Here is a 16,844-nt window from a genome sequence, read left to right as displayed (position 1 = left end):
ACAGCTAAAATAGGTCTGATGGAAAGAAATCAAGGGATCTTTTTTGGTGGAATTTGGAGGCTGGATTAAACTGGAACATTCTGTGAATTTCTTTTGAGTACATAAAATTGTCTGAGTCCAAAGCAATGATGCAACTCCCCATCCCCACATAATTCATTCTGATGTTTTCTAAATTATGTTTCAATTTTGCATGAAATATTATTTCATTCCAAAGTTGTATTCAATTGTATCTAAAAATATAAAAATCCAAAAGATGAATATCTAAAATAAAGATATTCCAATATATTTTTTTCCAAATTTCTAATTCGCCAAAACCGTTGGTTTGTTGGTTATTTTTCAATAAAGCACGCATATCTCAAAAAAAAAAAAAAAAAAGAATCCAAATGACAGTCACACAATTCATAGGTATTGCAAAACAGATCATATTGTTTCATAGGCTAAATGGAATTGTGAAATACCACACAAGAAACACTGTGCTAAATGAAAAGTAGACAAACGCTTCTGTAGTAGAAAGGAGTAGGAAGGATAATTTCATTTTCATACTTAATTTCAACTGCAAAACATAACCATGCTTAGGGATTCATTTTGAACATTTTGTCATTAGAAAAATAATTACTTCTTACACCCTACTTAAAGGAATGAAACAGCAAACAGCATTAAACATTGAGCAAACCAGTTGTTTTTTTGGAGTATCCAACGTTCAGCTGAAAATTCTCTCTTCTGGAGAGAAAGGTCATCAGTTCACTCAATGTTCTAGTGAGGAAGATTTACTAGCCTGGTTTACTCGGCAAGAGCATAAAGGATCGTATTGACCTCCACTGGCCTGCCGTATCTTCATCATCCATTTCATGATACATAGCTTGCTCTGAAAGTAATTCATCCTATTTATTTCCATTGAATCTGTAATAGATACAAGGAACACAATGACACTATTTGATATAGCAAGCTTCTGGCTACAGAATCACTATATTTCACCACAGTCATCACCATTACCTACACATTTATTTTTTTTTTGCCACTAATGAACAAAAGCCTACGTGTTACGCTCGTCAAAATCTGCATGGCTGTCTGGAACGTGGATTGTCTTTCACATCACCGTCACCACTGCTGAAGTGCACCACCCACCCCTCACCGTGCTCACATCCACTGTTTGGTCTCCATAAATATTCAGCAAATGTCAATGAATGTCAGTGGGGGCCATTTTATCTGTATGGAGGAACTCAGTGACACGCGTTTGCTTCATATGCCTTTCCATGTCAGATGACTTTTTGTCAGACTGCCCCTCTGCTGCCATTTGTCACACAGCAATAAAGTGCAATGGAATACTGGTGCAAAGGCACAAATTTTACTGCACACCACCGACATACACCTCTGTCATCATGGCCAATATAATCAAATAGGAGATACCACTTTCAGAGCAGCCCTGCAACAGGATTTGCAGATCTGTTCCAGCATGACCAGATGTCTTTAGAAATGGATTGTCTTACTCATGGTGAATTACTATTGCTCCTTTGATAATTTTCATGCTGACCAGACTGTCAGGGCTTTTTTGTTATTGTACAATAACAGAATCTTCTCACAATCTTTCCATTCTGCATATCTTCTGGGTGTTGGTGTTACCCATTAGATTCTATTCAAAAGGTTATATATGCATCAATATATAAATACGTTCATCTCTTTTGTGAACACAGCTCCTTTGCTTAAAGGTAACAGGAATCCTACTGTGAATAGGAAATACTGAGTCTTTATAAAATGTTGAAGGGATTGCTTAGGAAACTGTGTTGTTCTTCATAGGAAGAAATCTTCTTGATTTTCTCAATAGTTTGATGAGAAATAGGATAAGTCATTAAGACTGGCATCAGAAATACCAGCACCAGCATCTAGTATTTGCAGCACAAGTACCTCCTTCGCAGTCACAGCATCCATCAATATTAAAGCTCCAAACATTGAACATAAACCCAAAAGTCCAGTTAAATATTTGAGTTTGGATAGCTCTTCATGCAGTGTGTAAGTCAGAGTCTACCAAACTCCATACTAGCCATGTAGACTAGCCATATAGACAGAGACAAATGTAGGAGATTCCACTTGGACAGATTTTTCCTGAAACACAATGACTGTGGTACACACCTCAAAGTAGTAGCAGTAAGGGAGAACTGATTTGAAGGGGTTTTGGTACCCACTCACCCAAGTGAGCAACACAATTAATACCTAAGCAAGTTTGTAACCAAGCTTGCTGGTTTGCTATTAGTGTGTCAAGTGCATTGTGAATGGAAAACTGATAATAACACTGACATAGGAATTTACTGTGGTGTTTATATACATATATTTTGCTCCATATTTAGGTCATTGAACATTCATAGCCCAAAGCATGTTAGGAATTTGAAGCTGTCATCTAAATGGAGAAAAACTTGCTAAAATCCAAAATCATTATATTTTCAAGAAAAATATAGCATTTGTAAATGTAAAAAATTGTATTGTAAATGTAAAAATTTTGTGCAACTGGTTTTTGTGAAGTCAGAAAGCTGGACAGGTGGCTTTCTTTGAAAAGAGGGACGTTGCCATGATTTCTTGAATGTTTGTAAGGCTTGCTACATGCTTAAAAACTTCTGGATAGGAATAGGATCAGTAATTAGAAATTCTCTAAGAGTTATGCCAGTATTATTTGTCACCTCTGCTTCCAGTCTTGTGGTTGTTTTGGTGGTAAAATATCTACAAACCATTGGGTGTTGAAGAAGTAAACAGTTTTGGGTGAAAGTGACATATTTAACATTACTAGCTCTATGGAGGTAAAGATCTAAGTGAAATGTCATGTCCAGAGAACCATGCCAGAGATTTAGTACAAGACAGACATGGAAATTCAGAGTGAGAAATCTTTGCCTGCAAAGGCTGATATTGGCCAGTGTGGGAGATCGTAGCTGTGGCTGAATTTGAGCATACATTCTCTGTGCAAAACCAGACAGCTGTACTCCTTCCAAAAGAAAAGACATGAAAAGCATGTTGTGTCTTGACAATGTTTAAGTACAACAAAAGACCCATTATCTTGCTTGCTTAAGCATTTATCGCAATAGAAGATGAATTCTAGAGTTAAGATTAGAAAACACTTCTGCATTTGTTCTGCACAGCCCCTTAGTGATTTACATACCAGTGCATACTATATCCCTAACAGTTAGAAACTGCAGATTACCAACCTGTTTTCCTCCTACTAGGTACCATGCAAGACTCTCCTTGCCTGTGACCTTGGCATGGAAAAGCCATTAAGTTTATTCTTAAAGTTGGAACTCTATTGCTGGACTCTGCTCCTGAACTTGCACTTCTCATGCTGCTCATCAGCTATATCTTTCTGCAAAGTGAGCAGCAGAGGTTGATTTCTTTACATATTAGGAGGAATTACTCTTTGCAATAACCATAGCCAGGGCAGCAAGCCAAATATTACCCCGCTTAGATACAAAAAAGCAAACCCAAAGAAACGAGACCATTCATTCATTCATACCTACCAGTTTTAAAGCACAAGGAAGGGCTATGCATTGTCAGCTGAGCCAGCAACATACCCATCCACCTCAACGTTATTTTACTCTCTGAAGAACATTAATGAAGAGTACTTTCATATGATAAGCATGTTATGTCATTCTCAACAAAGTTGTAAAGCAAGTACAGACAAAAGGAATCACGTTAGAAAGATGAAGAAGCATCTTAGAACAGGTAACTTCACCAGACTCCAAATTAGGCATGCTTTGGAGGGGTAGAAATGTCTGGAAAAAAAGTTTTAGGACCCACTGCACTAAACTGCAGCATCATCCTACTTTTATAACTGGTATTTTATAAGAGCACGGGACCCTAATAAATTTATTAGATGTACATAAAGCTGTTAATTTTTCCGAAGTATGCCAGTAAATGTTCTCTCTGTGTTTTTTTTTTTAACTCTCTCTAAAGTTTTACACGGTGAAACCTTTTAGGAGTGAAGTAATCTCATTTAAAGGGAAGGTAACTTTCAGTGGCTGTGGATGATTACTGGCACTGAAAACCTCATCAGACAAACAGGCAAAAACAGATCTTGTATGTGCCCCTCTGGCTTACAGCCCTGCTTCTGGGAAAACTACAGGAGTAGCAATGCTTCTTTTTAGCAAAAATTAATACTTGGCCAAGAGCATCGGTGATTCTGTTCACAAGCAAGGCACTGTAAAAAGTGGCTTTACACTAACTGGCTAAATCAGAGGTGGTAGGCAAAATGCAAGGGAAAAAAAGAGAAAAGTAAGTTGAAATGACCTGTGCAGCTCTGGATACCTGAAATAATGCCATGCTGTAAATAAGCACTGAGAAGTTCTCTGTTCCCCTTGGCTGGCTCTGCTGCTTAGGAATAAGAACATGAATGGTCAACGTGTGACTTGTCTCTGTGCCAGTGAAGTTTGCTGTTCATGGGGACAACAGGCTGCACCAGAAACCCAGCTGTTGCCACGTAGCATTAGGGAAGGAATGATAATTCTTGTCCAAAGTAAAACTTGCGTCTGACGATTGCTGGTTTTGCACTGTGTATTGCTTTGGCTTAGAGCTGCATCAGCCTTGTAAGTTCATGTGTACCACTTGTGTTATGTCTTAAGCTGAAAAGGCATCCTGTTTTCACTGATCTGCCCACAACTTGTTTGTTTTTCAAATATTTTCTTTTAACAAGCCGCGACAGAATCTGTTGCTATGATCTGCCTTAGACAAGCAGGGGGATAGAGATTATCTGTATCCTAGAAAGACCCAGGGCTACCATGGGCAGAAGACAATTCCTGACAGATAAGGCACATTAACAGATATCGTTTCCCATAGAATCATAGAATGGCATATGTTGGAAGAGACATTAAAGAACATTGATTTCCAACACCCCTGCAGTGGGCAGAGCTGCCACCCACCATATCAAACTGCTCAGGGCCCCATCCAGCCTGGCATTGAACACCTCCAGGGATGAGGCATCCACAGCTTCTCTGGGCAGCTTGTGCCTCACCATTCTTGGAGCAAAGATTTTTTTCCTAAAATCAAACCTAAATTTCCATTCTTTTAGTTTAAAGCCATTCTCCCTTGTCCTATCACTATGAGACCATGTAAAAGTACGTCCCTCTCCTGTTTATAATCTCCTTTCAAGTACTGGAAAGTCACTGTGAGGACTCTGCAGAGCCTTCCCCTCTCCGAGGTAAATAAGCCCCACTCCTTCAGCCTTTCTTCATAGTAGAGGTGGTCCAGCCCTCCGATCAACTTAATGGCCCTCCTTTGGACCCTCTCCAACAGCTTTGCAAGAGTTTCTGTGCATGGGGCCCCAGGCCTGAATGTAACACTCCAGATGGGACCTTATGAGGGCAGAGTAGATGAAGACTATGACCTCCTTCTCCGTGCTGTTGTTCCTCTTCTGATGCAGCTCAGGATGCTGTTGGTCTTCTGGGCTGTAAGTGCAGACTGCTGGCTTGTGTCTAGTTTTTCATCCTCTAGGACCTACAAGTCCTTCTTCACTGGGCTGTGCTCAGTGAAGTTTATTGATGAGAGGTGTCACCCTGTAATGCTGTCCCTTCGTAAGGCACATTGGTGGCCTTGGTCCAGCCGTGCAGGTCCCCCCACTCAATGTGGTGAAGCAAGTGGACCCTGGACTGTGGGTCTATGTCCTGAGGGTAGGAAGGAAAAGGATCTGAGGGTGATAGCTGATAGCCAGCTGAACGTGAGCCAGCGGTGTGCCCAGGTGACCAAGAAGGCCAAATGGCATCCTGGCTTGTATCAGAAATAGCACTGCCAGCAGAAGCAGGGAAGTGATCATCCCTCTGTACTCAGGTCTGGAGAGGCCGCACCTCGAATGCTGTGTTTGGTGTTGGGCCCCTCACTAGAAGACATCAAGGACCTGGAGTGTGTTCAGAGAAGAGCAGCTAACTGGTGAGGGGTCTGGAGCACGTTTTATGGGGAGCAGCTGAGGGAGCTGGGATTGTTCAGTCTGGAGGAGGCTCAGGGATAGCCTTACTGCACTTTACAAATCCCTGAAAGGAGGCTGCAGTGAGTTGGGGTCGGCCTCTGCTCCCAAGCATCAGTGATAGGATGAGAGGGAATGGCCTTAAGTTTCAATTTGGATATCAGGATCAATTTCTTCTCCAAAAAAGTGGTGAGGTACTGGCACAGTCTGCCCAGGGAGAGGGAACCATCATCCCCGGAGGTGTTCAGGAGACATCTAGATGTGGCACTGAGGGACACGGTTTAGTGGGCATGGTAGGGATGGGCTGACGGTGTGACCAGATGATCTTCGTGGTCTTTCCAAACTTAACGATCCTGTGATCCTACGATTCTACGGCGCCGGCCCTGCGGAGCAGATCGGCAGGGCTTCAGCTCCGGCCGCAGCGCCGGGGCGTGGGCAGGGCTCGGCACAGCCGGGCAGGTGGCGGAGCAGATCGAGGAGCGGAGCGCAGCGCCCTGCCCAGCTCCAGCTCCCCGCCTCCATCACGCGCTGCCGGCGGCGGGGCGTGTGAAGAGAGGGGGAGAGTGGGGGGGGGGGGGGGTCCCTGTCGGCCTCTATATAAGCGGCCGCAATGGCTTTCCCGGCAGAGCCGAGCGACGCGGCAGGTAGGCGGCCGGGACCATGGAGACGGGCGGCGGGCAGGGCCCGCCCGTCCTGCTGCTGCTGCTGCTGCTGCTCCTCCTCCGGCCGTGCGAGGCAAGTGCGGGGGGCGCGGGGGGCGGGCGCCGTCGGGCGGGCGGGCGCCGTGACCCGAGCCCCTCGGGGCCGCTCTGTCCCCGCAGGTGAGCGGACGGGAGGCGGCGTGCCCCCGGCCCTGCGGCGGGCGCTGCCCCGCGGAACCGCCGCGCTGCGCCCCCGGAGTGCCCGCCGTGCTGGACGGCTGCGGCTGCTGCCTCGTGTGCGCCCGGCAGCGCGGCGAGAGCTGTTCCCCTCTGCTGCCTTGCGACGAGAGCGGCGGCCTCTACTGCGACCGCGGCCCCGAGGACGGCGGCGGCACCGGCATCTGCATGGGTAGGTGCGGCGGGACGGGCGGGGCGGGCTCACCTCCCCCGCTGAAATGCACTCGCTTTCCTCACCAGTGCTGGAAGGAGACAACTGCGTGTTCGATGGGATGATTTACCGCAACGGGGAGACGTTCCAGCCCAGCTGCAAGTACCAGTGCACCTGCCGGGACGGGCAGATCGGGTGCCTGCCCCGCTGCAACCTGGGCCTGCTGCTCCCCGGCCCCGACTGCCCCTTCCCGCGGAAGATCGAAGTCCCCGGAGAGTGCTGTGAGAAGTGGGTCTGCGACCCCAGGGATGAAGTGCTCCTGGGAGGCTTTGCTATGGCTGGTGAGGAGCTAAAACTATTACAGCTGTGAGGAGGAGAGGATGATGTGATGGAAATGTCCCGGGGCTTGCAAAGTCTAAGATGCAGCTGCTTTGTGCTGTTTTCTTTTGTTGTCGTTGTTTTGTTTTTCTTATTTCTCATCTAGAGTGACCAGTAAGTACGCCACTGGTTGTGAAGAAAGGCAGAGGTTGACAGGTAAAAGAAAAGATACTTGGAGGATGAACGAGTTGGATGGGACCTTTAAACTCCCCTGCAGTGAACTGGGACACCTACAGCTAGATCAGGTTGCTCAGAGCCTGGTACAGCCATACCTTGCATCAGTGACAGGGCAGTAGTTAGCCTGAGTTACTTTCCAGTTCTGGAATTGCTGTTTATCTGGTACATGTTAGTGCTGTGAGTAGAACAAGGTCATAATCTTCCAAACGTTATTGTCCCCTCAGAATCAAAACTGTAGTCTTGCTATTTGCTCTGGATGAATATCTTACATCATAATACCATTCTTACAGCTTAGTCTGTAAAACACTCCTTTTCCTCCCCCAAATTCCCCGGCTATTACAAGTAGTCAGCATGGCAGCTAAAATGCCAGCAAATTCCTGTCTGTCTGTGCTAGAGCTCTCATCATTATTGTTGGCATTAAAAGCTTTCTGAAGTACTCAGAGAAGCAGTAGTTACAAATATAATGAGTAGATCTGGAAAAAATTTCCATTCCAAAACACAGAACTCATCAAATGCTTTTATAAGTTAAATCAATTAAGCTACATAATATTTTTGCCTATTTTCTTACTGAGTTACGCCTCCTTCTCTTCAAAAGCAGTCTATCAGTTCAACATGAATTTTCATGAGCTACTTTTACTGAGATTTGAGGGCACTGCATTCTCTTCCAGTCACTGCTCTTTGTGCTCTTAAGCAGTTACTTATGCTGAAACTCAACTAATCCATTTGAAAAAATATTGAGGAAGGATTCAGGAAGAAAAGCTCTAGTAGTAACTTCAGAGTGCTATGAAGAGTCAGATGTAAGGCACATCAGATATAAATGAAAAGCTTGCCATCTTTCATTTTCTTCGATTTTTATTTTTTTGACAGTGACAGGCAAATCATAGAATGGCTTGGATTGGGAGGAACCCTAGAGATCATCTAGTTCTAACACCCTCTGCTGCAGGGTTGCTAAGCACTACATCAGGCACTGGGTCTGATCCTAGGTTCTTAAAATACCTAGAGATTGATTATGTGGATTCTTTCTGTCGATGGCCATTCATTGTAGAAGGCCACCTTTCTGGAGTTTTACCTTGCAAAAGGTGAAAATACATTTCTAGAGAAGCTTAACAGCTGAAGCTTTGGGAATGACACAGGAATATTCATGTGACTAGCCTAGTCATGTTTCCTCATTCTCTTTACTGCTGTGATAACCACTGAACCAACCACAGTTAGCAATGTTTGCAGAATGGAGCTTAACACATCCATGAGGGCAGAACAGTGATCAGAGTTGGCAGTGGCTTTGAGCACCCAGGAATTTCCCTCCCACCCTCCCTTTCTCCTCTCCTCCCTGCTTCCTTCCCACCATAATCTGTCAATAACTGACGAAGTTGGGTGACTTTATGACTGTGGGAGTTAAACACTTTACTTCCCCACTGTTTATTAGTTTAGATAAAATATATGACCTCTCTTAAAGCATACCTGATATAAATATTTTTGTGACAACTTAAGAATGAATTTGTGATGTATTCCTTTGGAAAGAATGAAGGCTAAATAGTTGTTGCACCTTTATGTTGACCTTTAGATGTAGGAAGTAGCCATCCAGAACAGCTGAACGAGCAGATGTTAAAATTCTTGAATTATGGGTTTTTTAGCTGTATTTGTTTCATGTTTCATCCCAGATGCGGTACAGATCAATTAGATACTCTGCTTTCTTGAGTTTTTCTTAATAACAAAGTTCTATGGCATTTTGTTTCTAGCATACAGACAGGAGGCCACACTTGGGATAGACGTGTCTGATTCAAGTGCCAATTGTATTGAACAGACAACAGAATGGAGTGCTTGTTCCAAAAGTTGTGGAATGGGCTTTTCTACCCGTGTTACCAACAGAAATCAGCAGTGTGAGATGGTGAAGCAGACAAGACTTTGCATGATGAGACCTTGTGAAAATGAAGAGCCATCCGATAAGGTATGCTCTGAGCAGTGACAGGAGCAGCATCTCTTCAGCTGTAATTCCAAGGCTGCAGTATTTCAGTCTAGAATGCTCTAGATAGATGTGTATATACATACATATTGTATCATACATGAAGCAAACCCTTTGTTTTTCCAAAGCATTAGATTTGTCATGTATGCTCAATAGCTTTATGCTGCACATCGTTTGAGGTATCCCAGAGAGATCGAACATATTGCATATGCAGAATGGATACATCATATTTCTAGTCTGATGAACTTTGTAGAAGTGCAGAGAAATGTGTGAATCTACTTGAGTAAACTAAATCTTAATCCTTTTGATGTTTTGCCAAAAGCAAACCCAACACTGACAATGAAACAGCAATAAATATGTTTTGAAGAGAGCTGACTATTTCAGCTGCTTCTAGACATTTTACAAGTTTTGCTGCCAGTGGGAATAATGTAGGTAGGGAAGAGGGCCATTTGTTTTGTAATGTTCTTGTGTCGGAAAGCATTGCTGAGATCTTTGCTGAATTCTCTATGCAGTTTTGAGTGCTGTGTTTTGAGAAGGATGTGAAACATTTGGAAAAGATTGGGGAAACTAACAGGAATGGTCAGAGGTCTAGAAAATCTGTTCTAAAGAAAATTTGATTAAACTGCACTTTAACTGCAAGCAAGAGAAATGATGCAAGTTTTCATAACTGTGCTGAGATATTACAGCCTGAATCTGTGGGAGGTATGTTGAGATATGAATTTAGACTACGTGAAAATCAAAAGTATGAAAACCTTCCAAGCAGTAAGCATAGTGAACCATTAGGATTGTCCAGTGAAGGCTTCCTAGGACAGGTTAGACAAGCATCTGTTAAGAGTAAGGTGGAGAAAACTGGCTCTGCCTTGGGTCACAAGGATTGGGCTTCTGGGTTTTGTTTTAGCCTTCTTTTCCTGAATTTAGTTCTGTAACTTGCTGTTTGTCTTCCTGTTTCTCTGTAATGGAGCTACAGTTGCCCGAGAAATTTTCCATTAGAGTAGAGTTTCATAATGAACGTCAGCTTATCTCGTCTCAGACAAAGAAAGAAAGCTTTAACTGTCATTTATTTCCATCCTAATAACATACTGCTGTCGAGGAGAGTTCCTGCAGGAGTGAGGATGGGTAAGAAACTAGTGAAATAGCTGCAAAGTATTACTGAGGTAGAGCTAGCAAAGACAACAAATGGAAACTTTCCAAGTAGACCTATATCCTTGCATGTCAGTTCTTAGTTGCTTTCTTTTTTATGCAGTGGTATCTCTAATATCTTTTCTTTTTCTCTTAGAAAGGGAAAAAATGTATCCGAACAAAGAAGTCCATGAAGGCTGTTCGTTTTGAATACAAGAACTGCACCAGTGTGCAGACTTACAAACCTCGTTACTGTGGCCTCTGCAATGATGGGCGGTGCTGTACCCCACACAACACCAAAACGATTCAAGTTGAGTTCCGCTGTCCTCAGGGCAAATTCCTAAAAAAGCCAATGATGTTGATCAATACCTGTGTCTGTCATGGTAACTGTCCTCAGAATAACAATGCTTTCTTCCAGCCACTAGATCCCATGTCTAGTGAAGCAAAAATTTGAAATGTATAGTTTAGGTGGCCCAAAAGGTATGTAGTTTGTACAAAACTTGACCCACAATCAGGTGAATGTAATAATTGCATATGTAAAATATCTGAGATTTTTTCTAAACAGTCTAAGTGCCTTTTTTTTTCCTGTAGTTTTCTAAATACCTCATGACGTTTCATCCCTCCAAATGTCCTTTATTCACTTGAAGGAAATGTTGTACCTTGGACAGAGCCTTCTTTTTTTTCTTGACAGTGGCATAACGATTACAAAGTCAGCAGCTAGTCTTTCTCTCTGAGGTTAGGGGACCATGCCATGATTTTCAGTAGGTGTAAGACTGGGCTTTTTAATAATGGATTCTTTGGGGAATGCATGATAATATGTCACAAAAGCTTCCAGGCTCTTCACTTTGCGTAATGTGTACAAACACACAGCTTTCTTTTTTCTGTTCCAGTTAAATTCTTTCTGATAACTGAAAACGTTACTGATCAGAGTGCTGAATTCTTGTGGCTAATAACGTATCTTCTGTCTGTACCTCTTGACTTCCTCTGAGAGATTAGTTTGCACATAGCCTCAGAAATGACATAGCTAAGATCTCGTATCTTGAAGCATAGGAGATTGATAGCTGGTAACAAATTTCTCTTTCGTAACTTTATTAGCAGCCTAATCCAAAATCCGCTGAAGTAAGTGTCTTAGGAGAGCTAGGTTCTAACCAATGTCTGTCTGTAGATACAAGTAGTTGTATGCAAAAATAAAATTTCTGTAAATTCCTTTAAAATACTAACTGTATCAGATGGTGCTTCACTTACTAGAAAGAAGTTTATGTAAATAGAAACTGTATATATTGTAATATAACTTTATTAGGGAAATAAACTTTATGTGATCAAAAAGTATTTTTTCCTAAAGTTTAATTTTTGTTTTTGTTGGGTATTTTTTTTCCCCCCTAAAAATCAGTAAATTATAATGGCTGAAACTAATGGGAGGATAAAGAGCCTGCTGGTTCCTAAAATCAAAACACTCGATTTCACAATGTTCTTAGTGTACCTCTTCCTAATCTGTGCCCTAAGAGGTATGTGATATCTTGGTTCAAGAAAGGGTAAACAACTTGTGAGGAACACATTAGAGGTAGGGTTTTTATTGGAGTATGTTAGCCTGGGAGACATAGTGATGTAAATAAATATTGTGATGCAGCGCCATGAAAGGTGGAAAAGAAAAACTGTGTGACCTGGAATTTGGTTGTAAAGTGCTAAACAAAGTATTTAACTTCATACTGCAGCATTTCTGCCTCACAGATTGGCCCATGACCTTGATTATGATACGTATCTCATAGCAGTATACCTAAAGAATATAGAGCCTGAGGGTGGCAGTTTCACATATAGAATCACAGAATGGCCTGAGTTGAAAAGGGCCGCAATGATCACCTAGTTTCAACCCCCCTGCTATGTGAAGGGTCACCAACCACCAGACCAGGCTGCCCAGAGCCACATCCAGCCTGGCCTTGAATGCCTCCAGGGATGGGGCATCCACAGCCTCCTTGGGCAACCTGTTCCAGTGCGTCACCACCCTCTGTGTGAAAAACTTCCTCCTAATATCTAACCTAAACCTTCTCTGTCTCAGTTTAAAACCATTCCCCCTTGTCCTATCAATACCGACCCTCGTGAACAGCCATTCCCCCTCCTGTTTACGTTCTCCCTTCAAGTACTGGAAGGCCACAATGAGGTCTCCCCAGAGCCTTCTCTTTTTCAAGCTAAGCAATCCCTGTTACCTCAACCTTTCCTCATAGGAGAGGTGCTCCAGCCCTCTGATCATATATGTTACGTATGTTATCACATATGTTAAATCATGTGTTTTAATAGCAGTGTGCAAACAAGTCCTAAGTGCAATTGTGCAGATTTACAGCTGCTTAGACATAATTTAGTATGAGTGTAAGAGGTAGCAGTATTTATGCCACAATCATGAACTAGACCACAAAAGTATGTGGTATGAAACAGCTCTGTTGCTCTTTTATGTCTTTCATCCTCACCTGGACTCTTGCATGGTTTCCCCAATAATTGCACCAATGATGAATGCATCTGCACCCGCTGCTATTGCCAAATCATCCCAGTCTGGTTTTTCCTGTAGAAAAAAACTGGAACAAGTCTAGTCTTGTCCCCTCAGTTGGAGCATGACACTGCATGTTCTCTGCTCTTGCACTGATTGATTCCTGCTGTGAAGAATTTGTGAAGTTCTTCCTGGTTTTGCACCCCAGAAACATTATGTGGTAGGATATATTGAGTGCTGGAGATCTCTGTAGGTGTCTAAGGAGCAGTTTAGAATCTAGGAGAGAGGAATAAATATTACTTCCACTCTACATCTCTATATGCTTCTCTGAGGTTTGGTCTGGTTTGTGCAATGCTTTTCTAATATAAAACAAGCTATCAAGTATTTCTCAGAATCATCTTATAAATTAAATGCATAATAATTTGCAAAATATGAGCCACCAAGCGATGCAACATTTGGCCAAATTTAAAGACTCTGGATGACCGAAATCCAACTAACCCAAATCTTCACAGATTTCCATCTGAGGAAGTTTGTACCCACTGCCTTTTGCCCTGGCATTGGGTACCACTGAAAAGAACCTTGCTCTGTCTTCTTTGCACTCTCTCTTCAGGGACTGACTTACTTAGATAAAATCTCTCCTGAGCCTTCTCTTCACCAAAGAGTCCAAGCTCTCTCAACCTCTTGTCAAAGGAGAGGTAATCCAATCTGTTAATCACCCCAGTGGCCTTTTATTGGACTCTATCCAGCATGTCCATGTCTGTCTTGAACTGGGGAGCCCAGAACTGGACACCATGTACCTGGACACCACCTCAGCACCACCTCAGTGCTGAATAGAGCACTGAGTAAAGGATGCATTCAGCTCCTGCATTCAGATCATCAATAAAAAAGCTGAACAGAACTGGCCCTTTAACTGAACCTTGGGGAATATCAGTAGTAACTGTCCACCAGACAGATGGTGTCCCATTCACTATGACACTTTGAGCTCTATTGTTGAGCCAGTTCAATACAGAGTTTAGCATAGACCTGTTAAACTCACAGCCAGAAAATTTGTCCAGAAGGATTCTGTAATGGACAGCATCAAAGGCCTTAATAAAATCCAGAAAGATTACATCCACCACCATCCTTTCATCCACTACATTGTTGACCTTTTTGTAAAAGGAGATCAAATTACTAATTTTCAATTCGATTTGGTTTGATTCCCTTTGAATCTCCTACTGAGATAGAACGTATTCTATGTATCTGGTACGCAAACAACATTTCAAAGCACGTATTTCTTGATTAATCTTGGAAATGCAATTGATTGCTTTGTCTTAGCCTCATGACAAGAGTTTTTACTAATTGCAAATCTAAAGAAGAGTTTACTAACAAGTTTTTTGAGTTTTGTCAATGGAACAGAGACATATTACTATTTATTTCCCACACTCCTCTTAAGAATTTATTTCTGTTCTGCTTAAATACAGCCATACATTTTGCTGTAAATCTACCATTCAGAATTCAAGTCCCATCATTTCTTTTCTGTGCTTGCACAGTCCTCAAAGAATAACACAAAATAAAATGTAAGTATTGCTAATATATTGTTCTTTTCCTTTCAATGACTAAACAAGTAGACTAGTTGTCATCTTCCTTTATTAGCTGCCTGACATCAGAGTGGAAATCTCACAGCAATTTAAATCTTACAATCAATTTCAGAAATATCATGACTTCACCATTTCTGTTTTCCAGTATATTTCCAAGGTAGTATAAAAACAAAGTAAAAAATAGAATTGCCCTATATTTTTCTGTCTAATCCAAGTCACAATTTGTCTTCACTGTATTTTTATTAAATCTGTAAGTGTGTGGGGAAATAGTGGGGAAGGGAATTCTGTTACTCTTTCTAGCTCTAATTTTTATCTTGTGACAAATCTGAACTTCATAAAATAGGATTTTATTTCTCCCCTCTGACAACTTACTACCTTGGAATTTATATTTCTTCTTAATTTCTGAAGCAATTGTAAAATAATTCTTTGGTAAGACAGTATTAACTCTTGTTTTGAAAGCCATTCTAGTTATGTTTACCACACTAAATTTTGTAATATGAGCTCTCTAGTGCAACCACAAAATTTTGTATGACCCGTGGGGAAATTCTGCTCTGGATTTCCCATTACTAATCCTAGTTTATATATTATACCAGCATGAACAACTATTCTCTGATCAGAAGTTATTATGCTGATACCAGTCAAGAGACCTGCCAAGCAGATGTGAGAGGAACAGTTTACTTGCAAATATCTACTAATTACTCTTTATATTGGTTTAAATCACTGCACTTAACACTGTTATTCCTATAAATATGCAAAGCTAGAACTTGCAGCCTGTACCTGAATTATTAAGGACATCTTTAAAATCCAGTGTTCTCTCTGTGTGGACTGTAGAGGAAGTCCACATGATTGATTGTTTGCCAGTGAGCTTGTTAAAATAACATTAATCTCATGATAAGCCTCTTCACTCAGTGAAACAGTAGGAATAGCCATTGCAGATCGATTGATTTGTTTGGTTTAATGATTTGTAGATTACCTAGCAGGAAAAAGTACCTTTTTGTGTCCCAGGGCATCTGTACTGGATGTGAAAGTGATGATGTTAAAACAGTGACAAAAAGTACCACACTGACTATTTTAATGTTTCTTTGTTCACAGCTGTTGTTGTCAAGCAGTTGTTATATTCAGTGGTTGAATTAAATATTGTAAAAAAATACTTTGCATTTCATTTTATAGAGGGAGACCTGAATGTCTGGTCTCTTAGGCTACCTCTTCTCTTCAACCTCCCGTTATTTCAGTATGTGTTGAGGCTCCTTCATATCTTTTCCATTATTTCCTCCTACAAAATGCTGTTTTCATCACAATTCTCAAAGTCCATATTTATTATTCACTTCTACAGTGCCCTCAAGTGGCAAATTACACATGCATATCCCATGGCCAGAGGTCTTTGTGATGCACCCCATGCACCTTACACATCCTGCCTTCCTTCATTTCTCCATGAGCCTTGCAGAACTCAGGGTTTGTGATATCCATTGCTGTTGCAGAAACAGAAACGTTGCTTAGAGCTTGGAACTAATCTGAGTTTTTTCAAGCAAATCCAATTTTAATTTTGCTGAAGGTAAACAATGTACAAGGCTATTCTAAAGAGAGAAAGATGTGTTGAAGAAGGTTTGCTCTGCGATATCGCTGGATCTGGCTCAGATCAGCTCACCTGAGCTGGAGTATTCCAGAAAGGAAAAAGACATCAGGACAGAAATTTGAACCTATATATAACACAAGTTTGTTCTCTATCAGGGTGGAAAAATCTGCATGCTGGGCCCTGTGGAAAGATTGCTGCTTTGTTTTCTTTCTTTCCCTCTCTTTTGAATTAAGTAATTATCTTTCAAAAATCCACAGAAAGCTGGTGGGCTTGTTTTTTTTGTTTGTTTGTTTTGTTTTGTTTTGTGTTTGCAAATAGAAAAATCTTTGCATGGATTAAGGCTTCATGAGCTGCCTTCGTAAGCGACTGCAAGTGCTGAAATGTATAAAGTTCTGTACCCTCTCCACTTAGCAAAACCTTTAGACTGCATAATAGACTTCTTGATTCAGAAACAAACTGCATGTCTTTGGGTAGAAGAAGAATCAGGCTTGCTACATCTGCATACACCTTTAATATTTTGCAGATTACATGGTTTGTGACTTTCTTACTCTATGGGATAACAACTTGTGACTGAATATTGAACTGCTGTTGTTCTCATCCCAGGACCCCGGCCCACCTCCAGCCCT

At 41.8% G+C, this 16,844-nt stretch overlaps 1 protein-coding gene across 1 annotated transcript; it reads left to right on the top strand.

Moving 5' to 3' along the window:
* Positions 1–6,589: 6,589 nt before the first annotated feature.
* CCN3 (cellular communication network factor 3) lies at positions 6,590–11,046 on the top strand (the record flags this gene model as incomplete). Its single annotated transcript, XM_079533429.1, is given in 5 exon segments — positions 6,590–6,727; positions 6,730–6,979; positions 7,048–7,299; positions 9,250–9,458; positions 10,750–11,046. Coding segments are annotated over 5 exon segments (1,146 nt in total).
* Positions 11,047–16,844: the final 5,798 nt, after the last annotated feature.

This window comes from Tetrao urogallus (genome assembly GCF_951394365.1).
Source record: "Tetrao urogallus genome assembly, chromosome: 3".
Lineage (NCBI taxonomy): Eukaryota > Metazoa > Chordata > Aves > Galliformes > Phasianidae > Tetrao > Tetrao urogallus.
This window is presented reverse-complemented; position numbering and strand designations above follow the sequence as displayed.